This window comes from Gopherus evgoodei, chromosome 6 (assembly GCF_007399415.2).
Source record: "Gopherus evgoodei ecotype Sinaloan lineage chromosome 6, rGopEvg1_v1.p, whole genome shotgun sequence".
Lineage (NCBI taxonomy): Eukaryota > Metazoa > Chordata > Testudines > Testudinidae > Gopherus > Gopherus evgoodei.
The window spans coordinates 100,448,482-100,475,866 of record NC_044327.1 but is presented as its reverse complement, the minus strand read 5'-3'; the positions used below and the strand labels follow the sequence as shown (position 1 = coordinate 100,475,866).

At 41.6% G+C, this 27,385-nt stretch overlaps 1 protein-coding gene across 2 annotated transcripts in view; it reads left to right on the top strand.

Moving 5' to 3' along the window:
- MAP3K1 (mitogen-activated protein kinase kinase kinase 1) overlaps positions 1-27,385 on the top strand; it is a 109,862-nt gene that overhangs the window by 55,967 nt on the left and 26,510 nt on the right. For both annotated transcript variants that reach the window (XM_030566886.1, XM_030566887.1), the window contains exons 2-7: positions 9,378-9,528; positions 10,554-10,757; positions 19,572-19,772; positions 21,562-21,678; positions 22,281-22,429; positions 25,200-25,321. In XM_030566886.1, the coding sequence (XP_030422746.1) occupies positions 9,378-9,528; positions 10,554-10,757; positions 19,572-19,772; positions 21,562-21,678; positions 22,281-22,429; positions 25,200-25,321 (944 nt within the window). The remainder of the gene's footprint in view (positions 1-9,377; positions 9,529-10,553; positions 10,758-19,571; positions 19,773-21,561; positions 21,679-22,280; positions 22,430-25,199; positions 25,322-27,385) is intronic.

Genomic DNA, 27,385 nt, shown 5'->3' with positions numbered 1-27,385 from the left:
TCTGGGTGACACCCCAGACAAGTTGGTGTTAGCTCTGCCTAGCCTGCTTGATGACCCATTAAAGACCATCAACTACACAATTGACCCATTGAGAGAAGGCAGATATGCCTTGTACCTCAGCAAAGTATGCAGGAGCTTGCCCATGTGACTCCAGACTCCATTTTGCCGTACTTTTCCACAGTAAAAACAAAGGGGTGACCTTACACCTGGAAAAGACTATAAAAGGCTGATGCCTCATCTCCATCTGGTCTTCAGTCCTGCTTCTTACCTCTGGAGGGACTTTGCTACAAATGGAGGCTCTACACAAAGGACTGAATGACCCATCCCAGCTGTGGATGTACTCCAGAGATGTAGGGCTTGGCTACACTTGAAACTCCAAAGCGCTGCCGGGAGAGTGCTTCCGTGGCACGGCTTTGAAGTGAGAGTGTGGTCGCGGCGCCAGCGCTGAGAGAGAACTCTCCCAGTGCTGCAGGTATGCAACCTCCCCGAGGGGATTAGCTTACAGAGCTGGGAGCCGCGCACCCAGCTCAGGGGCGCTGTTTACACTGGCGCTTTACAGCGTTGTAGCTTGTGGCAAAGCAATATTGGGGGCCTCTTCCATAAATAAAGTTGCAATACTATAGAATACTATATGCTCATCGGGGCCTCTGCGGGGTCCAGGGCCTGGGGCAAATTGCCCCACTTGCCACCTCCCCTCCCCCTCTGGGCAGTCCTGTGTCTAACGGAATTGCTTGTGTGACTTGTTTTTAGCCAATGGAGTGAGACCAAAGTCCTCTTTGTCTGGCTGGTTTGGTTTGCCTTAGAGGTGGAAAAACCTCAGCCTTGTGCTGTAACTGCCCTGCTTCAGGCAATTTGTCCTGAAGTTGGGTCCCGTCAGAACCTGCATTGGTACAAGATTTAGTTGTCTACATCCTAGATTATTTGAATATTACCTTCCAGTAATAAACATGTTGAATTTTTGTGTGAATTGTTTGATAAACCTCTTGTTGCAAATATTTTAGAATAATTTTTGTGTATAGATGTTTATGTATATAGATAAGAACATAAGAATGTCCGTACTGGGTCAGACCAATTGTCCATCTAGCCCAGTATCCTCTCTTCAGTCAGTGGCTAATGCCACGGAGGGGCTGGCCTGGGCCCCAGCTATGCACCCCTGAATGTTCCTCCATGCACCCCATAGTTTGGGGGGCTCTGGTGTATACTTTTTATGAGACTACTGTGATCTAGAATTTCAGCACTCTCGTTAATAAAGGAACAAGTTCTTGCCTAAAAGTTTTAAAGAACTGGGCTGTATAGACAGAGAATACTAGGTTTTCCCCAAACTTCACCTATTAATAGCCCTTTGAATCTATGCCCAGAGATTCTCTCATATTCTGAAAGAATTGATAGTTTTTACTTTTTTAAAAAACACTTGTATCTGCTTCGTAGAATTTGTGTACTGTAATACATATAAATTGGCATAGCAGTCCTGAAAGGCAGATTAAATAGATCTAGGATCTGTTGTTGTTCTCCTTTTTTATGTGATTATTTGCTTTCTATTTTAAGAGGATAAGCCCATTTTATCAATTTTTTTGCAAGCACTGTCTTGCAGCATAAGTCAGTATTTATTATTTTACTTATTCAGGAGTGCTCTTCTTAAATAGCTACATGAATTTGTGTGCCTAAGGTACAAAATAAGTAAGTCAAAATGAGTAGTACAACCTATATTCATTTACCTAAATAAATGGCATGAATTTCAGAGGTGCTGAGGAACAGTAGGTCCATGTTCAGCATGTCTGCAATTCAGGCCACTTATTTAGGTACCTAATATTAGGCATCCAGCTTTGAAGATTTTGGTCTTAGAGACCCTTGTTCTTCCAGAAGTAGAAGTTTTCTCATTCACTACCTCCTTACAGAATTTTAATAAATTTCATTATGAGTCTACTTGTCTAGTTAGAGCTTCTGAATATTTCATTCTTTATTATATATAGCCAGATGTCCCCTCTGACTAGCAGGTCATTAGCATATCAAACTTCCATAAATGTGTTGTGTTTGTAGTTCTCTTCATGGATAGATGACTGTTGGGGAGAGAAGGCAGAGAACCTTTAAGGTTCTCTCTCACAGGATAAAGCGTAAGCATTACCAAAGTAGAAAAGACAGTAGCTCTGGGTTAAGGATTTAGGGATGAATAATGAACAATTCTCCTTTCTTCCATATTTTCCATACTCTGAACAAGCTAGTTTCCTTTTTTTTAAAATTCTGGTGGTAATAAAGAAAAAACAGAGAAAGTATTACTGAAATGTTAGGGACCAGAAGATAGGATCTAAAGAATGGATAGTTTGCTTTATGGATCCCACATGTCAAACATGCTAACTTTCTTGAGGTGGGCACATAAATGTACACAGAAGTTACTAGGACAGTTACTGATTAGATTTATTTCTTACAACTGAGTATTTATGGATAGGGCAGACAGAGCTTTTCTTTTACTAGTGAATTTGCTCTTACCTGTTTTCAGAAGTTGTGGGGCTTTTTTCCCCCCTAGTTTCTCTACTACTAATGGGAAAAGTCAGTTTACCTGTATACTAAATAAACTACTTATCTGAAGAAGCTAGTTATATTCCTTGTTTTCTTTCTTAATAGTTTGCAATTGTTGAGAGACCTCAGACAGATGGATTAGAGCAGCCCTTGGTCTAATGAAAAACAGTAATTTACTACTAGAAAATCAGTATTAAGTACATTGAACTTTCAAAAAATAATATTTGCTTTGGACTGCTTACATGCCATTTAAAATAGACAACCTTCTTTTGTTAAAAAGAAATAATGTAGTTTTATGTAAAGCTAAATATGAGTCAACAGTGTGATACTGTTGCAAAAAAAGCAAACGTGATTCTGGGATGCATTAACAGGTGTGTTGTAAACAAGACACGAGAAGTCATTCTTCCGCTTACGCTGCGCTGGTTAGGCCTCAACTGGAGTATTGTGTCCAGTTCTGGGCACCGCCTTTCAAGAAAGATGTGGAGAAATTGGAGAGGGTCCAGAGAAGAGCAACAAGAATGATTAAAGGTCTTGAGAACGTGACCTATAAAGGAAGGCTGAAAGAATTGGGTTTATTTAGTTTGGAAAAGAGAAGACTGAGAGGGGACATGATAGCAGTTTTCAGGTATCTAAAAGGGTGTCATCAGGAGGAGAGAGAAAACTTGTTCACCTTAGCCTCTAATGATAGAACAAGAAGCAATGGGCTTAAACTGCAGCAAGGGAGATTTAGGGTTGGACATTAGGAAAAAGTTCCTAACTGTCAGGGTAGTTAAACACTGGAATAAATTTCCTAGGGAGGTTGTGGAATCTCCATCTCTGGAGATATTTAAGAGTAGGTTAGATAAATGTCTATCAGGGATGATCTAGATAGTATTTGGTCCTGCCATGAGGGCAAGGGACTGGACTCGATGACCTCTCGAGGTCCCTTCCAGGCCTAGAGTCTATGAATCTATGTACCCTATGCTTTTGTTAAAATTGTCATTGAAGGGTAATACTGTGTTTTAGAAAACCAGGCCTTACAAAGCAGTACAAAATAGATACATAATAAACCATCAAATTTTGAAAAAAAAATTTTAGAAAAATAATTTTTAAAATCTACATTCCACAATGTTAAGTAAAACTTTGTCTTTAACATAGACTATTGATATAATGCATTGGTCCTATTGAAATTTTATATATTTAAGGTAAAATAGTTATTCAAAATTGGGAGTGCAGTGCTCCTAGTAGGTGAGTGAGACAGTCCTGTGAAAAGCAATAGTTTTCACAAAGCTATGGACACTCTCTCTGTTTCACTATTATGAACACCGATTCAGAAACCTACTTTTTAGGAAACTGCTATGGAATCTTTCACTTCATTATTATAGGAGCTGGCAACAGCCTCTGTATTTAAGTTGGCCAAAACTTTCCATAATACAAGATTCTTGTAATCTTTTTGAGAAGCTCTTGTTTGGAGAAGACTTTTGAAATTCATCAGGGAGAAAGCCTTGGGGCTAGGAACATGCCCTTTTGCTTGTTCCATGAAATTCCGCTCAGGTTTGGGTGAGCTATCGGAAGTTGAAAATCAACACTTCTCATTTTTGGTTTGCATTTCTCATAATAATTTTGGCAGCAAGCCAATATTCTGAAGACCCAAGTCTCTTGCTGTCAGTGTAACAGCAGCGCACTGCTCTGCTGCCTGGGGTTTTCAGAGAGCAGAGGCAGACCAGCTCCTGCCAGATCACCTTTAGCTGCGTGGGGGAAGTGTCAACTTGTTCTGTCTAGCTCACACACCCAGTACAAGTCACTTAGGGCTTGGCTACACTCGAAACTCCAAAGCGCTGCTGTGGGAGCGCTCCCGCGACAGCGCTTTGAAGTGCAAGTGTGATTGCTGCGCCAGCGCTGGGAGAGAGCTCTCCCAGCGCTGCACGTACTCCACCTCCCCATGGGGATTAGTTTGCAGCTCTGGAAGCTGCGCTCTCAGCGCTGGGGCACTGTTTACACTGGCGCTTTGCAGCGCTGTAACTTGCTGCGCTCAAGGGTGTATTTTTTCACACCCCTGAACGAGAAAGTTGCAGCACTGTAAAGTGCCAGTGTAGCCAAGGCCTTAGGGTTTGCCTACACTGCAGTTACACCCAGCTGACTAGGGCTCGCAGGGATCCGTGGAGCTTTAAAATTGTAGCGTAGGTGTTTGGACTTGGGCTGGAGCCCAGGTTCTGGAACCCTCCCCCCTCACAGGGTCCCAGAGCTCAGGCTCAGGCCCAAGCCTGGATGTCTATGCTGAAATTTTACAGCCCTGCAGCTTGAGCCAGGTCAAATGATGTGGGCCAGCCAGATGAGTTTGTTTGCAGTGTAGACCTACCCTTAGTTTCTTAATGCCTGATGATGCATTATGTGGGGGTTATTACAATTGCATAATATTATTTATTTTTACCTTTAAAAATACATTTAGGAAATTACATGTAAAAAATGTTAAAAGCAAGTCATCTAAGTTATAGGTCATGGCTCTTGAAAGCTGTGTTGTCTGCCCATGCAACCCTAATTCTTCCCTCTCGTGTATATGCATTGTGCTAACATACGTAACTTATGTGATCACACATCATTTTTCCAAAGGACTCCTGCCACATTCAGTGCACAGGATGGATGGGGCTCAAGGAATGAATGAGGGTAGTGTACTCAATGTGGCTGTTGTTTTTAGGAATCCTTCCTTTCCTGCTGTAGAACTTAAAATGTGTAGAGAATGAGACAGGCAGTGTTTTTCAGGAAAAGAAAATGTTCTGGTGTTTAAGGCAGAAAAACTCGGTTCCATTCATGCATCTGCCACAGACTTCCTGTGTGATGCTGAGCAAGTCACTTAAACACAAATTTTGGCACGTGGCCACTAATTTTCTGTTTCTCAATTCTGTGTACCCAGCTTGAATGCCTGGAGTCTGATTTGCAGAAGTACTGAGCACTCACTACTCCAACTGAAGTGAGTAGGAGCTGTGGATGCTTAACATTTGGGCAGTAAAGCAGCATGGCCTGAAGGAACGAGCTCAGTGTTGAAAGTCATGAGGTTCTGCCAGTAATTTCACTGTGAGGCCTCACGCAAGTTTTTGTCTCCATTAGCCCATCTGTAAAATGAGGATAATACTCTGATTTGAAATGCAATCTGTGCGTTTGTGAAATGTTCAGATGATACAGTTGCACTGGCAACCTTAATTCTTATATTTCATGTTTTTCCAGTGCTTGATCTTGCAACCTAAATTAATGTTGTTTTAATGTAGACTTTTGTATGTAATTTACTTACATAGCACTGTACTTTTTTAGTGCTGAGATGTTGTCTAATTTCTAATTGCATGTGCAGATAGGGAACATCTGTTTAACCCCTCAGACAAAGGAATGTAACCTTTTTTCTCTCTGAGGTCCTGCCATCTGCATCAAGTATAAATCTGAATCTAGTTTGTTACTTGAATACATGGCCACCTGATGCAGTGGAAAGAATGAGCTATAATCACATATTATTATAAAACATGTATTAAATAGATGGATAATTTAATAATTTGACATTCTTCAGGTGGTGGTAGCGAAGTTATTAAGGAACAGCAACTGGAAACTAATTTCCATTTTCTTTTTGAACAGTTGGTATTTAATTTTAGGTTATAAAAGATTTATATTTTCTGGTATTTGAATCTCAAACACTTGATATAAGAAGTAGGACCAGTAGTAGTTCATGTCATTGTAGCAGTTGGTCATAAAATTTGTATCAGAAATAATTCTTCCTAATTATCTGTGAACCTCCAAATATTAATAAACTGCCTAAGCTTGTATTTGTATCTTTTATTATATGAATACTTTTATGTAGTAGTCCTAAAAATGACCTGTGGCAAGAGTGTGGCTTTTATAAGTATATTTGGTTAAAAGTGAACTGAAGTGTGTGTGTGTACACAAAATTACTGATGAGTGTATTCCACTAGCAATATTGCTGCAGTTTTATTCACAGAGATCTAACGTTAAAATTCAGCCAGGCGCTCTCCATTTGCTCTAGCAAAGCACTTAAGCACATGCTTAGTGTTAATCTTCAGTTGGGAGTACTGCCATGCTTAGAAGTTGAGTTTGTGCCTAAAAACTTTTCTGGATCAGAGTTAGTCTTCAGCACCTTGCAAGATCAGGCGCTTGATTTGTTGCAGTGGTGCAGTCCACAAAATCCATCAAAAGCTATTTTTATTGTTCTGAGGATTTTAAAGTGGAGTAATATAGGAACCAATCCTGCTAACATGACTCAAAATTACCATTGCCCATTTTAGTCAGCGGGAGTCTTGCCTTAGTTATGAAGATCAGGCCCAACTGTGGATAAACTCAGTTTATAAAATATATTGCAAGATACAAGGATATTCCATGTACACATTGGGGGAGGGGATTGTCTTAAATGCTCAGTACAAGAATTTTTAATAATGCACTTCACTTAAAACTATATTTGAGTTCAGTGACATAAAATCTTTTAATTTTTTTTCCAAAACAGCATTCTGTGGTAATATATGATACTTAATTGCAGAATGCCCTATTGCAGAATTTATCTTAGATTACTAGAGAGTACACTTTCAGACTCAGCTGGTCTGTCCCACCTACATTTTAAAACAACAGTTCTTTGTAAGTCAGAGTATATTGGTTTTACTGTCACATGAGAGAACAGATAGTTGCTTCTGCTTTTTGGAGAACAAGTACAGATTGTGAAGCCTTCACTGTTGTATTACATTGTTCATGAATTCAAGTTCAAGGGCCACTAAGACTTTTTTATATCACTTGGGAAGTTAATCATGGTTATGTGAATAGATGAAATAGTATGCTTCATTCTTCTGTTTCTTGCATAGTTTTTCTGTCTTGTATACAAAATATTCATGCATTTGAAATTACAACTACAGTATATTTTAGATGTTTAAGTAATTTAAAATGCTCACCTAGATTTTTGTGGCTGTACCATTGTATGTTCTTATTCTTAAATGTTCTTATTCAGGTAAAGCTCCCTTAGTCGTCTGAGGTGCTTTGGCTGAATAAGGAAAGAATATAAAAAAGGCCCTACATAAGTTAGAGTGATTTTGTATATTCTTGTGTGGCCCACAACCCAGTGGAGCCCCATTCTTGATTGGAACTCTGACTACTATGGAATCACAAATAATATTGTGTCTTTCATGATATTGAAGAATTTGTTGTTGTTTATATTAGGATTCAGATTTCGTGCAGCAGAGTTATGAATATTCCAATTTTGGGTTTGTTTAAATATATATTTGATCTCCTTGATTACTCAGATTGGGCCTGACTTTTTCAGAGGTTAAAATGGTTTACTTATTTGGATGGAGTTTTTATTGTATTTAGAAATTTAAGATTAATCGGCCCCTTTCAATAAAACACCTAAAATCAAACTCATATTAGCAGTATGTTTAGAGGATGTTGCTTGAAAGAAAAGAAAATATTTTGTTTTCTGGTGTCCATCTGTGTATGGCACTTCTGCACTGAACAGGAAAAAGATATTTCCTGTCTCTAGATAGTTTGTTTCCTTTGTCTCTACAATGAGATAAAAAATTTCTTGTAATATTGATCACTGCTGTTTTGGGCCAACAGAAACATTTGATCACAGTATTTTTTTTTTCATTCTTTACAATCACTTTTTCACCATTAGCTATGGATTGTTGCACAAAAGAGACATTTTTAATTTATTTTTGTCACAGGAAAGATAATTTATATATTACAGATTGTCTAATAGTAATACTACTTACAAAAAACTCATAAGACAATGTATAGTAGTGAAGTTCTATCTGCATAACTAAGATAAACATTTTAGAAGGTTGAGATAGAATTGTGTGTGTATATGAAACAGCGGCAAATATGCAAATTATTTGTTCTATGTAGACAAATTATTAAAAGCCCTATTTTTTCCATGTTAGTTTGATTTTTTTAAAAAATATTTTTGATAAGCATCCATTCAGATTGACATTCTAATTGGATTTAGGTGATAGATTTGCTTTTTGAAAAAATACAACTTATTTTCTTTCAAATGAACTAACTTCTAGAACATAGCAAGGGATCGTGTGTTGTGGCTAGGAATGTGGTTTTCTTGGTGATTTCGCAGTTAGTTCAAGGAATCAGGTAATCCTTTGGACTGTTCTCATGTGTACTCAAGTATTTGAGTACTACAGGCAATTCCTTTGCTGTAGATCAAAATCATATAAGCATTCATTATAGTGATATTAGTGGACTACATATTTTGTTATGATAGCTGATTGGGAATGCTTTTGAGTCAAAAGTAGTCCAGAAAGCAGCTCTTAACTAATCCTTACTTTTATGACTTCCCTTTCTAATTTAAACAAATTGTTAAATGCTTTCACTAAGCTTTTCTTTACACAAATGACTTGTGGCATGACATATTTTTAGAATATACCTTCCTCTTTCTAAATTTTCTACACTATTTATGTTATAAATTTTCTTAAAATACATGAGACACTGCAAGCCTTCATGTGTCTATAGGTATATGAGCAACCTTAAACTTCAGAGCTTTGTATGGGAGGTTCTGGAGGCAGGGAATTGGTTGATGTGGGGTTTTTGTTTTGGTTCAAATTAGTATTTCATAAAGAAGCCTTTCTTATTGGATGTCTAATACCCAGACTAGTACACATTTCAAGTAAATATGCCTCAAAGTAGTTATGCTCCAAATAGCAGGATAGCAAATTGTTCACAGTAATGCTGAAGTGGCTTGCTTCAGCCAGTTGGAATTAATGTTTTGGTAATTATATTGTAAGGCGAGAGAGAGAGAGATTTTTGATGGTACAAGGTTTAAGAATACCACAGTATTTGTCTTTAATTTTAATAAAAGACAATCACATTTATGATTATCTTTTTTTTCTTTATTTTAGTCGTGACATGGAGAATAAAGAAACCCTCAGGGGGTTGCAGAAAATGGATGACCGCCCAGAAGAGCGCATGATCAGGGAGAAACTCAAGGCAACATGTATGCCAGCCTGGAAGCATGAATGGCTGGAAAGGAGAAGCAGGAGAGGCCCTGTGGTAAGTAGTGTTCAAGAAAGGGTGATAATTAGAATTATTTTACTGATTATTTACAATTGTGAAAAGTGCCAAGACGGCTTAATAAATATTTGTTCTTAAAACCCTACTACCCTGTATCTTAGTTATGATTGCTTACACTTAGTGATCTCTTTGTTCACTTTATTGGTTGTTTGAAGAATTGTTACTAATTCTGTATAGTTTACAGATCTGTAATGTGTTTGGTACTTAGAAAGTCAAATAGCTCAACTGATACTGTTTTGCTTAAAAATATTATTGTGACAACACTGCCCTCTGTTGACATCCAAAGTAGCTGTGTTTACAGAATAAAACTTTAAACCATTTTCTCTTCTTTTTCTCAGTCAACCTCCCCCTGATTTTGTTTCTAATTTTAAAAAAAAATTCACTTTCTTAAAACTTTGATGTATTAATCTCCCATTTGTCTAGCACAGGTGATTATTACCGGAAAAAACATTTTCCATGATAAATTCTTTACGTAAACCAAAATGCAACGAGTTCATTTTGCTCTTCTTCTGCAGGATGGCTTGTGATTGGTTTTGTCTTAATAACATCGAAAGATGCATGCAAAAGAGCAAGATCTAAAGCATAGTTATTTACAATAAAGAACTTGGCCATTTTTTCTTGACTTCAGATTGCTAAATAAATAGTTTCAGCTATAACTTGAAAGAACCAAAGGTGACAAACAAATAGTGCAGAAACTGTTAACATTATAGACATGAATGAATGTTAATTTTGGACATATGATTGCTAAGAAAAACAGAATGGGAATTAATCTAATAATACACACACATTTGAAATGCCAATGTGACTCTCAAACACTGATCACTAAAATAATTAGGGAATAACTAATAGTCTCAATATAAAGGGAATATATCTGATGCGAAACAAATAAATATAAACTTTGTACATATGTTTCCAAAACAGACTTCAAGTTAGTGTGTTCTGTTGCTTTATTTAGAAGATGATCATTTTACTAACCACAAACTATGTGACTTATTTCCTCCAAGGTGGTAAAACCAATCCCAGTGAAAGGTGATGGCTCTGAAAGCAACAAACTATCAATAGAATCTCAAATTGAAGGGCAAAGCAGTGCTTCTTCAACTCAGAAAGGAAGACGTAGCCCTTCTCCTAGTAGCTCCTCATCCTCATCCTCTAGAACTGTTAAATCAGAATCACCAGGTGTTAGAAGAAAAAGGGTATCTCCAGTGCCTGTAAGTTGGAAAATGTAATATAATTATGGTTTTGACTTTATTTTGAGATGTCACCGTTTATGGAAGAGGGGGTATTGCTATACGCATGTCAAAATTTGGTACTTCTGAACGGTAAACAAAGGCTATCTCTAACTACTGGTTTTGGAGAGAAGATGCATGTTCAAAGGGGTTTCCCACTTGTGATTTTACTTAGGATAATAAAATCTGTGGTATGCCTAATAAATATTACATTCATAGTTGTTAGGAAACTAAATGTGAAGGATGCGATTCCATGCTTGATTTATCTGTTTGATGTTATCAAGATTTTCAAAAATAGAATCTGTTATGGGAGGTGTCACCAGATGGTGCTGTTACCCATAGCCTTCCAAGTTCTTAGCACATGAGAAAATATCCAGTGTTGGAAAGACACATGCTATGTTGGCTAATGTAAAGTTCTGGTGGCAGAGTTTGCTCTCTTCCTGGATCTTTGAGTGGAGTCAATTCTTGAAGCAGAGGTGCTCCCAGGGAACCAGGTCTTGGTTTTTGGGTTCAGATTTCTAGAAGGAGCAATTGGCTATGTGCTGTTTGTGAACACTTCTATTCGAGAACTGGTATACATGTACAAATAAAACAAACTTTACTTAGAATAAGTATAGGATACTTAGACTCCATTTCACTGCTTTCTCTGGCACTGGGAAGCCAACCTGCACAGGCCCCTAGACATCTGCTACCACTTGGCAAAAGAGAAACTGTACCTAAAGTTAAGCTCCTGGATCCCCATTTATGCTCCTAAATAAGTGGTCTGACTTATTAAGAAGTCTGACTGTAGGTTCCCACTCCTGAAAATCTTGGGCAAAGCACATGGAGTTGCTACAGAAAACAGCAATATATCTGAGCCTGAGATAGAGTACGTTCAGTTAACTTTTCTTTCTTCTTCGAGTGCTTGCTCATATCCATTCCAATTAGGTGTGTGTGCGCCGCGTGCACGTCCGTCGGAAGATTTTTACCCTAGCAACACTTGGTGGGTCGGCTGGGTGCCCCCTGGTGTGGCACCGCTATGGCACTGAATATATACCCCTGCCGACCCATCTGCTCCTCAGTTCCTTCTTACCGCCCGTGTCGGTCGTTGGAACAGTGGAGCGCGGCTTAGCTGATCTCCACCTCCCTAGCTTTTCACTCATTCTAATACTTATTGTGTATATAGTTTATTCTCTATAGTTCTAGTTAATAGATTTTCGTAAACGTAGTTAGTGTATATAGTTCAGAGGGTCGGGGATTAGCCCTTTCCCTCACCCGGTGCCCAGGCCCATGCCTGGCTCACCGGGTTTCAAACCATGCTCGGTCTGCCGCCGGCCGATGCCCACGGGAGACCCTCACGACTCCTGCCTCAAGTGCTTGGGGGAATCCCACCTTGCAAGTAAGTGCCGGATCTGCAAATCGTTCAAGCCGCGGACGAAAAAGGAGTGGGACTTTCGCCTTAAGCAGCTCCTAATGGAGGCAGCCCTCACTCCTCCACCTTCGGCACCGGCTGTTGGACAGTCCGCGCCGGGGAGAAGTGCCTCATGGGCACCGGAGAGCACCGGCACCGCGAAGACATCTCGGCACCAGCTGTCACTGGCCCAGAAACCAGCCCGGCACCGCTCCCTCTCCCCGCGTGCCAAAAAGCTCAAAGCTCCTGTGGCCCCACTATCTGCACCGCAGTCTGAGCAGCAATCTAAGTCGAGCCGCTCGGCACCAGTAACTGCCGCGGCACGGACAATCTCCGCACCATTGATTCCGGCCGTGCAAGTGCCGTCGAGTCCGGTGCATGACAGCTCCCCGGCACATGCCTCGGTAGAGCTTATCATTCCCACTACACCAGATACATTTGCTACGGCGAGGGAACTGATTGCGTTAACGGAGCCCGCCCTGCCTCAACCCCTGGCGCCGCCGGTGCGGGTTATTCACTCGACAGGCAAGCCTGCCATGATAAGACCACCTTCTATCGGCACCACAGGCAGTCAGCACTCAAGATCAAGGTCCCGCCAACGTTCTTGATCTTGTCACCGCTCCAGATCCAAGCGCCGCTCGCAGTCCTGGTACCAATCTCCTCCTCGGTACCGGTCATACCTGCGGCACCACTCGAGATCCCGCTCACTGGACCGATACTCCAGGCACTGATCCAGCTCCCGGCACTGTTCGCACCGCAGCCACTCTCATCATAGGGTGTCAAGATCCCGGTCGACCTCCCAGCACCACGCCAGTCGCAGGTATCACACTCTCGATAACGGTACGGATCCTGGTACCGCTCTCTGGTGCGGCATGAAATATGGTACCCCAGAGACAGGGCTCATCCTCAAACGGTCTCCGCCCCACCATGGCCATCGCGGCACGTGTCTGAGTCATCGCACGCTGATAGTGCCGCCTATGCTGATTCAAAGACACACAGCCGTGCTCTCCATGAGGCTCAAGGTCCAGACCAAGGTCCTCATCAGTGGTCCTTTTGGACGCCTTGGGCATATCACCAGGCCCAAGGCGAACCCACGGTACCATCACATTCCGCACCAGAGGCCACTGTTAGCCGCCCCCCTCCAACGGGCACAGATCAATCTCCTCAGGCACCGGACCCTCAGGTCCTCCCGGACCCTGACGTACCTCCTGACCAAGAGTCCCTACAGGAACCACTGGTACCGGGTCTGTCGTCCTCTTCTTCACCCGATGAGGCAGTGGCCAGTACATCCTCATCGGGCCCACCCCCTATCGACCTCCGAGCTCACCAGGACCTTTGGAGGAGAGTCGCCTTAAATATCAATCTCCAGGTGGAGGAGGCCGGAGGTTGAAGACCCAGTAATAGACATATTGTCGGCGGATGCCCCAACCCATGTAGCTTTGCCATTTATCCACTCCATCCAAGCCAAAGCAGACACAATCTGGCAATCTCCGGCGTCTATCCCTCCTAAGGCCAGAGGGGTGGAAAGAAAGTACATGGTACCCTCCAAAGGGTACGAATACCTATATACCCACCCTTCTCCTTGCTCCCTGGTGGTTCAATCCGTCAATGAGCGAGAGCGCCATGGCCAGCAAGCCCCTGCCCCAAAATCGAGGGAGGCTAGATGGATGGACTTGTTGGGACGTAAAGTCTACTCTGAAGGGGGCCTCCAACTTAGGGTGGCGAACCAACAGGCCTTGCTCAGTAAATATAATTATAACACCTGGCAGTCGGTGGGTAAGTTCACTGAACTGGTCCCACAAGACTCCCGCCAGGAATTCCAAGCCCTTCTGGAGGAAGGAAAGAAAGTGGCACGGACTTCCCTGCAGGGCTCTCTCGACGCTGCCGATTCGGTGGCCAGAACCGTGGCCTCGGGAATCACGATGAGGAGGATCTCGTGGCTGCAAGTGTCAGGTCTACCTCCAGAACTGCAACACACCATCCAGGACCTGCCGTTTGAAGGCCAGGGCCTTTTCTCCCAGAAAATGGACCCTAGACTACAGAGTCTAAAGGACAGTCGGGTGATCATGCGTGCCCTTGGGATGCACACCCCACAAACCCAACAAAGGTCTTTCCGTAGCCAGCCTCAGCGCCCTTATCCCCCGCCCAGATCGCGACAAGACTTTGGCAGAAGGTGCGGTCGTGAGAACCGCAGACGGCAATCTGGGTCCCAAGGCGGCCACAATACCGGTCCCGCCAAACCAGCGCCGGGCCCGAATGCGAACTTTTGAAGGTGCGCCCGAGAGTAAAGCACCAGTCCTTCCCCAGGATCCCCTTCAGTTTTCCAACTGTCTTTCCTCCTTCCTCCTTGCGTGGTCCCAATTAACCTCGGATCGTTGGGTCCTACGCACGGTGGAATTTGGATACCACCTCCAATTTATTTCGCCCCCTCCCTCTCACCCCCCCTCCTCGTCCCTCTTCAGGGACCCCTCTCACGAGCAATTCCTCTGGCAAGAGGTTTGTACGCTCCTCTCGATCGGAGCTATAGAGGAGGTACCGGAGGAATTAAGGGGCAGGGGATTTTACTCTCGATATTTCCTAATCCCCAAAGCAAAAGGAGGTCTTCGACCCATCCTGGACCTACGAGGACTCAACGTGTTTTTAAAGAAGTTGAAGTGCCGCATGGTATCCCTGGGGACCATTATCCCATCCTTGGATCCCAGAGACTGGTACGCTGCTCTCGACATGAAGGACGCGTATTACCACATTGCTATTTATCCCCCGCACAGACGGTACCTGCGGTTTATGGTGCACCGCCAACATTTTCAATTTGCGGTCCTTCTGTTTGGCCTCTCTACGGCCCCTTGTGTCTTTACGAAGTGCATGGCGGTAGTGGCCGCCTTCCTCCGTCATCGGCGAATACATGTTTTTCCTTACCTAGATGACTGGCTTATTCGAGGGACCTCCGAGGCCCAGGTCACCAGGCACATAGCCATCATCACGGACCTATTCGAGAGACTGGGCGTGATGATCAATCTAGAGAAGTCTACTCTAGTGCCCACTCAAAGAATAGAATTCATTGGGGCCATTCTAGACTGCAAACTTGCAAAAGCCTGCCTGCCACGGCCCCGGTTTCAGGCACTAGTCTGTTATAAAAAGCCTCCAGACCTTTCCGCCAACCTTGGCTCGCACCTGTTTGAGCCTCCTCGGTCACATGGCCACATGTACTTTTGTAACCAAGCATGCCAAACTACGCATGCATCCCCTTCAAACCTGGCTCGCCTCAGTGTACCGTCCAGGCAGAGATACCATAGACATGGTGGTCACCATTCCTCAGAGCATCTTAGACTCCCTCAACTGGTGGCTAACACCCTCCCTGGTTTGTGCAGGACTGCCGTTCCATCCGAGGCAGCCCTCAGTGTCCTTAACGACGGAAGCGTCATCTCTCGGCTGGAGGGCTCATCTAGACCATCGTCGCACGCAAGGCCTCTGGTCATCTAAAGAGCTAGCGTTGCACATAAACATCCGGGAGCTGAGAGCAGTCCGCCTGGTGTGCCAGACGTTCCTACAACATCTGCAAGGTCGTCGTGTTTCAGTGCTTACTGACAACACAACGGCCATGCACTACATAAACAAGCAGGGAGGGACTCGATCTTCCCCCCTTTGTCAGGAGGCGATCCAATTGTGGGAATTTTGCATAGCCCACTCGATAGACCTTGTAGCATCGTTCCTCCCGGGGGTCCGGAACACTCTAGCAGACCATCTCAGCAGATCTTTTCGGTCTCACGAGTGGTCGCTTCGCCCGGACATCCTACATTCCATCTTCCAGAAGTGGGGCTTTCCCCACATAGACCTCTTCGCTTCCTGTGACAACAGGAAGTGCCAGAAGTTCTGCTCCTTCCAAGATCTCGCCCCGGGCTCGATATCAGACGCCTTCCTAATCTCATGGAAGAACCAGCTGCTGTATGCCTTTCCACTCTTCCTACTGATGCACAGGGTTCTCTTAAAGCTCTGCAGGGACAGGGCTCGCTTGATCCTGATCGCCCCTGCGTGGCCCCGACAACACTGGTACACCACGTTGCTGGACCACTCGATAGCCAACCTGATCCCTCTGCCCCCTCATCAGGCTCTTATAACGCAGGACCATGGCAGGCTTCACCACCCAGACCTGCAATCCCTCCATCTCACAGCGTGGCTCCTGCATCGTTAACCCAGTTGGAGTTACGTTGCTCTGCCCCAGTGCAAGAAGTACTCCTGGGTAGCAGAAAACCTTCCACCCGGTCTACATACTTGGCCAAGTGGAAGCGATTTTCTTGCTGGTGTCAAGCACTGAATGTAACACCCACGGAGGTTCCCATTCCCACTATCTTGGACTACCTCTGGTATCTTAAACAGCAAGGCCTCGCTATCTCATCATTGCGAGTGCACTTGGCAGCTATTTCTACTTTCCACCCAGGAGAAGGTGCTCATTCCATCTTCTCCCACCTTATGGTCTCGAGGTTCCTCAAAGGTTTGGAGCGTCTATACCCCTAGTACGACGCCCCGCCCCTTCTTGGGACCTCAGCTTGGTCCTGATGAGACTTACGACTCCTCCATTCGAGCCATCGGCGACCTGCTCGCTCCTATATTTGTCATGGAAAACAGCCTTCCTTGTGGCCATCACATCAGCTAGGACAGTCTCTGAGCTTCGGGCTCTGATGGTGGACCCACCTTACACGGTGTTCCACAAAGACAAGGTGCAGTTACGTCCACATCCGGCGTTCCTCCCTAAAGTAGTCTCGGCCTTCCATCTCAACCAGGACATATTCCTCCTGGTCTTCTTTCCCAAACCGCATACATCTCGTAGAGAGCAGCAGTTGCATTCCCTCGACGTCCGTAGGGTGCTCGCCTTCTACATTGACCGAACGAGACTCTTCTGTAAAACGCACCAACTTTTTGTGGCAATGGCAGATCGGATGAAAGGCTTACCTGTCTCTTCTCAGAGAATTTCGTCATGGGTAACGGCGTGCATCCGTACTTGCTATGATCTAGCTCATCTCTCTCTGGGTCATATTACCGCTCATTCTACCAGGGCTCAGGCCTCGTCGGTCACCTTCCTAGCTCGAGTCCCTATCCAGGAGATATGTCGAGCAGCTACATGGTCTTCAGTACACACCTTCACTTCCCATTATGCCCTGGTGCAACAATCCAGAGAGGACACAGCCTTCGGCTCAACGGTTCTACATTCTGCAGTATCTCACTCTGACCCCACCGCCTAGGTAAGGCTTGGGATTCACCTAATTGGAATGGATATGAGCAATCACTCGAAGAAAAGACGGTTACTCACCTTTGTAACTGTTGTTCTTCGAGATGTGTTGCTCATATCCATTCCACACCCACCCTCCTTCCCCACTGTTGGAGTAGCCGGCAAGAAGGAACTGAGGAGCGGACAGGCCGGCAGGGGTATATATTCGGTGCCATAGCGGCGCCACATCAAGGGGCGCCCAGCCGACCCACCGAGTGTCGCTAGGGTAAAAATCTTCCGACGGACGTGCACGCGGCGCGCACACACCTAATTGGAATGGATATGAGCAACACATCTCGAAGAACAGTTACAAAGGTGAGTAACCGTCTTTTCTCCCGTGATAGATCTACTGCTGTACACTTTCATTTTCCAAGAAGAGCGCTCTGCTTCCTTTCTGCTGATTGGTCAGAAATGCCATGAGTTGTAACTTCCGTTGGGAACAGTGGCACCATGCTAGGACAGACCGAGATTACAATTAAGGAAATCAATTTTGCCTTTCCTCCATTTGTAGCTAATAGTCTTTTTTCCATTGAATGAGTTTTGGGAACTTTTTGTCACTGGAAATAAAGTTAATTACAAAATAAAGCTTAGTCTAGTGGTTCCTGGGGGTCCATGAGCCCTTTCAGGGGGGCCGCGGAGCCCTGCAACTGAAACCCGGTGCCCCGAGACCCAGCACTGAAGTCAAGAGCTCCAGCTGCTGCCCACTGAAGCTGCGAGCTGCACTGGGAGCCTGCCCAGCACAGACCCTAGCAACCCCCTTCCTACACCCCGAGACTGAGCTACTCTCCTGCCTGCCAAGCTACCCCTTGCTTGACCCTGAGCTACACCCCTCACTTCACACAGCCCCTAGCTATCACCCCCTGCTAGGGTGACCAGATGTCCCGATTTTATAGGGACAGTCCCGATTTTGGGGTCTTTTTCTTATATAGGCTCCTATTACCCCCCACCCACTGTCCCGATTTTTCACACTTGGGTGTCTGGTCACCGTAGCCCCTGCACTCTGAGCTACACCCCTCACTTCACACAGCCCCTAGCTATCCCCTCCCTGCACCCTGAGCAGTTTTAAAACTTTTTGAGCTGAGTCCCTCCTTAAAGTTTATATTTTTTGGTTCTGTCCCCACACAGCCCAGATAGGCTTAGTGACCTCCTGAGTGAGTTGGGGTGGAGGTGGTGCTCCTTCCCTGGACTCCACTGTGTGGAGCTTGCTCGTGCCTCGCCAGCCCTTGCTCCCCCAAATAGAAGTCAAACTATGCCTATGCCCAAGGGTGTCCCTCTGGTCCAGAGCACCAACTTCCCCGCCTCCTACCCCCACTGGTCCTGGCATTTTTATAGCATGTTAAGGGGGGGCCTCAGCAAGAAAAAGATTGAGAACCCCCCCAGTTTAGTCCATGTTAGAATTAATGACTAACAAGAATGGTTCACTTACAATCTTCTAATTCACTATTTGAAATTCCAATTGGATTCCAACCATTCAGTGGCAATATTAAGTTTAACATCAGAAAAAGTATTAAAAAATCTTAATATGTTAGAGAAATTCAAGTGAAAATAAATGCACTTTGATACTAGGTTGGGTCATTTCTTTTAGAACAAAAAATATAGAGCCATAAGTGAGAGATCTGTTTGCATAGTTAAGACAAGAGAAAGGCATTTAATCTTTTATCTGATATCTTCCTTTGAAAATTTATTTTAAACTCTGATTCTTCGATGGCTAGAATTTAAAAGTGCTAATATCTTTTATAAATGAAGAAATTTCATCTCACAGAGCCCTTCACAAGTCCACAGTGGTTTCTTAATTCTAATTACTCAGGTAAAATAGTGGAATAAAATCAGTGAACAAAAATTTCAAGAAAAATAAAAGCCAGCTACCGGACTTCTACTTCCTCTATTAACATTCCAACAAGCTTGTTTAAAACTGTTTGCAGCATCTGATGTCTGCTGGATTTGAACATGAAAGAAAATACATGCACCTTGATAATCCTTGTAGTCACTTTAACGTAGGGACTTTTTCTCATTTTGCATTCTGGTCAGTGCTGAAAGCATTGTTGAGCTTTTTGTTGTCACTTAAACAAACAAACAATAGTCTTATGTAAGAATTTCTTAGTGAAGAGAGAAATAGTTGATATTGGAAACAATTTTGTTGCAGTTTCAAAGTGGGAGAATAACACCACCTCGGAGAGCTCCATCTCCAGATGGCTTCTCACCATACAGCCCTGAGGAAACGAATCGTCGTGTCAACAAAGTTATGCGAGCCAGACTGTACCTGTTGCAGCAGATTGGACCTAATTCTTTCTTAATTGGAGGAGACAGTCCTGATAACAAGTATAGGGTGTTCATTGGGCCTCAGGTAGGAATCACCTAGCATGCCTACAATATTTTTTATTTACAGAGTTGGAACCAAGTTAGATGAAGTTATAAATTCATAAACCAAAGTTAGATATTTAGCTATCCTATGAAATAGCATTTAAAAGATATATTGTGTACATATTATGATGATATGCCAATTATACTTCAAACATTAGATTGTCTGTAGCAAATGCTTTTCTTTTAAAATCCATTTAATTTAGCTGAGGGATCATTGATAATGTGCAAATTTAGTGTTTCACATTTATTTTTCACCCATTTTACACTCCCTCAGTGGATGTCATATTCATTTCTAACTAATATTTTGGCTGAAATTTTGCTACTTTCTGTTTTGCTCCACCTTCCACTACAAGGAGGCACTTTTAATTTCTTATAGCTCTGTCTTATGGTCTACACTTCCTGGATATATATACCCACTGTTTACTGGTAAATGTAGAACAAATGCATATGAAAGCTCTCTGAACAGTCTCATAGTAGTATTAATGCCTGCTATGGGATCTTCTCCAAATAGACCCTCCTAATGATGGTGTGACTATTCAGTAGGGAGCAACTAGACTTGTGTGTTCTTGGAACAGGGTGCAAAGGCCTATGTCAAGGGTTTTTTCCCCCACTTTGAACTTTAGAGTACAAATGTGGGGACCTGCATGAACACTTCTAAGCTTATTTACTAGCTTAGATCTGGTAACACTGCCACCAGCCAGAAATTCAGTGTCTGGCGCACTCCCTGTCCCCCCCAAACTTTCCCCTCCCTGGGTCGCCTTGAGAGGCTTCACCAATTCCCTGGTGAACACACATCCAAACCCCTTGGATCTTAAAACAAGGAGAAATTAACCATCCCCTCTCCTTTTCCCCCACCAATCCCTGGTGAGTCCAGACCCAATCCCCTTGGATCTTAAAACAAGGAAAAATCAATTAGGTTCTTTTTTTTAAAAAAAAGAAAAGAAAAAAAGAAAAAAAGCTTTTAATTAAAGAAAGAAAAGGTAAAAATTATCTCTGTAAAATCAGGATGGAAAATACTTTACAGGGTACTTAGATTTATATAGCCCAGAGGAAACCCCCTCTAGCCTTAGATTCAAAGTTACAGCAAACAGAGGTAAAAATCCTTCCAGCAAAAAAACATTTACAAGTTGAGAAAACAAACATAAGATTAACACGCCTTGCCTGGCTGATTACTTACAAGTTTGAAACATGAGAAACTGATTTAGAAAGATTTGGAGAGCCTGGATGTACGTCTGGTCCCTCTTAGTCCCAAGAGCGAATAACACCACCACCAAAAGCACAAACAAAAGACTTCCCTCCACCAAGATTTGAAAGTATCTTGTCCTCCTATTGGTCCTCTGATCAGGTGTCAGCCAGGTTTACTGAGCTTCTTAACCCTTTACAGGTAAAAGAGACATTAACCCTTAACTATCTGTTTATGACAGCCTATAAATGGCAGAAGAAAATTTCTTGATTGCCATCATACTGGGTGATGTGAGGATCATGTACATAAGGTCCTTTTGATATGAATGGTAACTACAGCCTCTGAGAGGAAAAATGGCAGGAGAGAAGTAGCATAATTTGTTGTTACCCATTTATTTATTTCTTGACGAAGAACAGAAGCATTAGTCACATTTCAGAAGTTTAATTTCATACTGCATCCATTCATGGTCTTGTATTTTTCACTGTCTGGGCAAAGTACTAGACTGTGTAGGTGCTTAAATAAAGAATGTGCACATGTGTACCTATCAAGCCACAGTAGGGTCCTAAACCTGTTATATGTTTCTTTGTAGACATGCAGTTGTGGGCGTGGAACATTTTGTATTCATTTGCTGTTTGTCATGCTTCGAGTGTTCCAGTTAGAACCCTCAGACCCAATGCTTTGGAGAAAGACCTTGAAGAATTTTGAGGTAATTCATTCCTGATGTATTTAATAGCAGATATGAGTACACACACTAAGTTAGAGCATTTTTAGGGCATGTTTTTTAAATGGCTGAAGACTGTACCAAGTTTTAAAGGAATAGAGTTACAAGTTTTTAATTTAGCCAGTGTTTCTGGGTGTTAGTTTCAAAAATTATGTAAATATTAGAAAAATATTTTTGCAATAAAAGGAGCAACTGAAAAGTAGAAATCTTTGGTTCAGTGAATATGCTATAAAACTTTCTTTTCCACTTAATTTAAATTTATATTTTCAACAGCATCGGTAGTGTATCATTTATCTGTTGTCTCAATAGTAAATTATTAAGCTGAGCAAGTTTCTGCCACACAATCTTTGTATAAAGTAAAGAAAAATTGAGCTGATGATTTTTATGTAAATTAGTTCCTTGCAAACTATTTTATTCTCAAGACAGTAATGAAATCCCTGCTGTTGCAGCTGCAATTACAATTTAATAATAATAATGTGTTATAAACATATAGATAACTGTTTCATTATCAATATCGAAATCTCAAGAACATCTCTATATGTGTGAGGTATTTATAGCATACTGTTACTATCTTTTCCCAATGTTAGGTTGAGAGTTTGTTCCAGAAATATCACAGTAGGCGTAGCTCAAGGATCAAAGCTCCATCTCGTAACACCATCCAGAAGTTTGTCTCACGCATGTCAAATTCTCATACATTGTCATCATCTAGTACTTCTACATCTAGTTCAGAAAACAGGTTAGTATTTTTCTAAAGGAATTAAAAAGCTTTGTTTGTAGCATTCTCCCTCTGCCCTCTTCCCCCTCCCCCCCATTGTGGAGGTTTAGAAACACTACATTTTATTTGAATCTATTTAAAGCTGCTTCCATTTTAAGTCACATAAAATAATTTTGTGTATGCAAAAAAAATAAATCAGGTTTACATCGGTCATCTTGATACCAACACAGGCATATTGAATTTACAAGACCTGTGTGAAAAATGTGTTAGATACTGATGTTTTGCAGAGAATCCTATTCCTTTGTTCTGTGTTCAAAGTGAATTTTTTTTTTTAAAAGTATGCAATCATTTTTAAGACTGGAGTACACATTAGCTCCCAAAACTGACGTGTTTGTATGTGTGTGCATGTGTTCATATGCAGCATGCATGCAAATGTTCACAAATGTAGAAATATCTCATTTTTTCCTGTGCAAATAATTTTGAAAGCAAGCTGTATCACTTAGAAGCAACAGTCATATGCTTGCAAGTTCCAAGTAAGTATACTCTGTGTTTGTGTGTGTGTACACGCACACACACAAGCTTTATGAGTATGTAAGTGAATTTGTGCACACATATATATATATATATAATATTCACACACACATTCACTTTTGAGCCACATACATACATTGAGTAAATTATTTTAAAAGTATTTTTTTATTTTCTTTTTCAATCTGGATCATTCTAGCACATACTATATTAGAAGCGTATTTATTATGTTTCCAGTACTTTAAGCTTAGTAAAGTTAATGATTCTTTGAAAAGCTATTTCAAATTATTATTTTTACTTCATTGTTTTTGCTTAACAGATCTTGTAAATTTTGTTAGGGGCTAAAATGAATAATATTCATTTTATTAGTCTTATGTTCTTAATTTTTTTAAATGTTTTCTGTGAGTTTATATACATTGAATAAACTAAGGTGGATGCTCCTCAGAGGATGCTTAGAAGAAAACCAAAAATGACACTTTTTCTTACTTTAGCAGAAAATGGAACCTTATGTTAATGAATATTCTTGGTATATTAGTTTAGACTACAGTGTCCATCTGGCAAAAATAATATATTTAGGCATGTTTTCAGTTTAGGCTTTTAGATCATGAACATAGTTTCCTGTTGCCTTGTGTTTATGTATTTTTCTAACTGTCATACTGTTTCATTGTAAATACATATTTATGTGTAAATGTATACAGACCTGTTAAATGCCTACAATTGTTTCCCTGAAATTAGTCTTCTGACAGATTAATTCCTTTAGTTAGATGTGTGTCTGGGAAGACTTGTTATAGGAATAACTTGGATAACTTTCTGATTTATTACATTACATTGTTGCATTATTTTGCATTATCAGGGTACACCTGAAGAAAACCCATGCAGCTGTTGATATAGCAAAATATATTGCAATAATTTTATAGTGAAGCCATTTTGGCATGTTATAATATATATAACAGTCAGTGTATTACTTTTTTTCCATTTCATTAGAGATAAGTTTACACAGTCTTGATGTTTCTGTTGTACTTCATTTAAGTGTGTGGTTTACTACTAATTCTTGAAAGTAAAAAGTACAATACATTTATGACCACACTGAAATTTGTATTTTTAGGATACTGTAGAACTGAACATTTTTACTGTAAATTTACTTCTGTGGATTTTTCAGATCTGCAAAAAATCTATTCTTTAAACACTTTTTAGAAAATAAGTGATTGTGTAAGGCACAATGAATGCACAAATAAAACATAAATGTATACAATTCTACAGTCATAACTTAATTCACTGTTGCCAGACAAATGTGGGTTGTTTTTTTCAAGTTGTGTAGGTTTATACAATGGCGTAACTGATAAGATGTCTTTTAATCACCTTTATCCGGCTTGTCCTTGTCCATCCCTCTACGAAGACAAGCCGACACCACACTGTTCCATTTTGTTGCAAGCACGTTCTTTCCATTTCTGTCTTTTAATTATTATAATTAAAATATATCTTTGTGCCCATTTGCAAAAATGTGTTATGATGGGTAGATATTTTCATTATACGTTGTCAGTGTAATTTAAATACAGTCAAACTCTCTAGCCTCAGATTACTAATTTGAAATTAAGGTGATTGTTTAATGGTAGAAAACAAAGTGAAAGTACATCTAAAATTTAGCTGATACTGATTAGTATATTGTTGCATACGAGAATGCTGTAAATATTTACACCTGCTTGCAGCAGAAATACAGAGCAGCTGTAATTATTTTACATTTGCTTTTTGAATTTTACACACATTCATCAAATAGTATTCAAGACCTGCTGTGATGGTCTAAAGAGCAACTTTTGAACAAATGTCTTGAGTTGTGGATTAAGTGTGACGAAGAAATATGTTTTGTTTCAATCTATAAATTACTAATAATTCCTTAATCATTCCAATCATAAATATTGAGTAAACAGCAAAGTAGACTTCTTAGGACAAGATTTTCAAAATTGTGTTTCCCTAAAGTTATGCTCCTAAGTCATTTTTTAGCAGTGGGGCCTGATTTTCCTGAGTGCCGAACGCCATGCAGATTGCACTGATTGCAACAGAAGCTGTTGAGTGCTCAGCACTTCTGAAAATCACACCACTCACTGAGGCGCCTAACTCTTGGTCTTAACTGTTTTAAATGTGATATGCGGGTTATAGAGTATTATGACAACTGGTATTGATCATTAATCAATATTTGACTTAATACCTATATTGGATTCTGATCTGTGCAATTTTTCATGTTGCTAATGTCTGGTTTTTTTAATAGTATGAAGGATGAAGAAGAACAGATGTGCCCCATTTGTTTGTTAGGCATGCTGGATGAAGAGAGCCTGACTGTTTGTGAAGATGGCTGCAGGAATAAGTTACATCATCACTGCATGTCAATTTGTACGTCATTGTTTTATTTACATTTATTACTGGTGACTTTAAATACATAAACAAAGTGTAGTATGGCATGATACCCATTCTTTGAAAAGCAAGTTAATGAAACAGAATGCATCAAAGCTTGACAGCTTTATATTAAAAATGTACAGATCTGAAAGATGAATGTCAAGTTCTGTATTTCATTGTGTTGCTTGTGGAGAACTTACTGAAACTCTATCAACTAGTGGATATTAATGTGGAATATCGTGATTAATGTAAATAAACATTGTTGCCTTAGGAGAAGCAGCGCAATTAAAGTATGGTTGAAACTTAACAGTGTAGTTGTAGCCATATTGGTCCCGGGATATTAGAGACACAAGATGGGTGAGATAATATCTTTTATTGGACTAACTTCTGTTGGTGAAAGAGACAAGTTTTTAAGCTTACACAGAGTACTTTTTCAGGTCTGGGAATGGTACTCAAAGGGTATGGCTATACTTGAAATTTCAAAGCGCTGCCACGGCAGCGCTTTGAAGTGTGAGTGTGGTCGGCGCGCCAGCGCTGGGAGAGAGCTCTCCCAGCGCTGCATGTAAACCACATCCCTTATGGGTGTAGCTTGCAGCGCTGGGAGCCGCGCTCCCAGCGCTGTGGCACTGATTACACTGAGGCTTTACACCACTGTATCTTGAGCGCTCAGGGGGGTGTTTTTTCACACTCCTGAGCGCAAAAGTTGCAGTGCTGTAAAGTGCCAGTGTAGCCAAGCCCAGAGTGTCATAGCTAAATACAAGGTGGAACAAATTTGTTAAGCATAAAGAGTTAACACGTTGCAAGAGACCATTTAAGGTGAAGTGGGCGGTTAACTCTCTACAGTTGTAGGACAAAGGAGGCTTAGTGGGTTATAGATTTGTTATAATGAGCCATAAATCCAGTGTCTTTGAGTCCATGATTTTTAGTATTTAGTAAAGTTATGAATTTTAGTTCCCAGTCTTGTCTTTTGAAGGAGTTTTCTTTGAGGACGAGGATCGAGAGGTCAGATACGGGGTGAAGGTTTTGTGAAAAGTTTTTGACCGTGACTGATGGGTGTGTTTGTCTTTTATCACTTTTCTGTGTGAGTTCATTTAGGAGCATGGTGATTGTCTGGTTTCACCCACATATAGTGATGGTTGGAGCATTTAGTGCACAGGATGAGGTAACGGTGTGTTGTGATAAGCGTATGTAGGTGTATTGGGTGGGTTAACTGCTCGTCGAAACAGGGGATATATGGCTGCAGGTTTTGCATCTGTTATGGCTAGATCAGGTATTGCTTTGAGTTGGTGTGTTCTGGTATGTGGGGAGTTTGCTTCTGATTATGACTTTGGCAAGCTTGGAGGGTTGTTTGCAGGCAGAAGAGAGGGCTCTGCTAAGATTTCCTTCAGGATGTGATCCTCGTGAGTATGGGTTGCAATTGTCTAATGATACATTGTATGGGTTTATGGCTTATTACAGGAGTCAGCAACCTTTCAGAAGTAGTGTGCCGAGTCTTCATTTATTCACTCTAATTTAAGGTTTCATGTGCCAGTAATATATTTGAATGTTTTTAGAAGGTCTCTTTCTATAAGTCTATAATATATAACTAAATTATTGTTTTATGTGAAGTAAATAAGGTTTTTAAATGTTTAAGAAGATTCATTTAAAATTAAATTAAAATGCAGAGCCCTCTGGACTGGTGGCCAGGACCTGGGCTGTGAGAGTGCTGCTGAAAATCAGCTCCTGTGCTGCTTACAACAAATCTGTAAGCCACTTAAGACCACTGCAGTCATAGGACAAAGGAGTGCTAACTGCCCACTTGAATGATCTTTTGCAACATACGTTAACTCCTTATGCTTAACGATCAGTTCCACCTTGTATTTAGCTGTGACACTTTGAGTACCATTCCCAGACCTGAGGAAGAGCTCTGTGTAAGCTTGAAAGCTTGGGTATGGTTACACTTACAGCTGTACAGTGCTGGGAGTTACAGCTGTCTTCGTACAGCTGTGTAGGGAAAGCGCTGCAGTGTGGCCACACTGACAGCTACCAGTGCTGCAGTGTGGCCACATTTGCAGCGCTGTT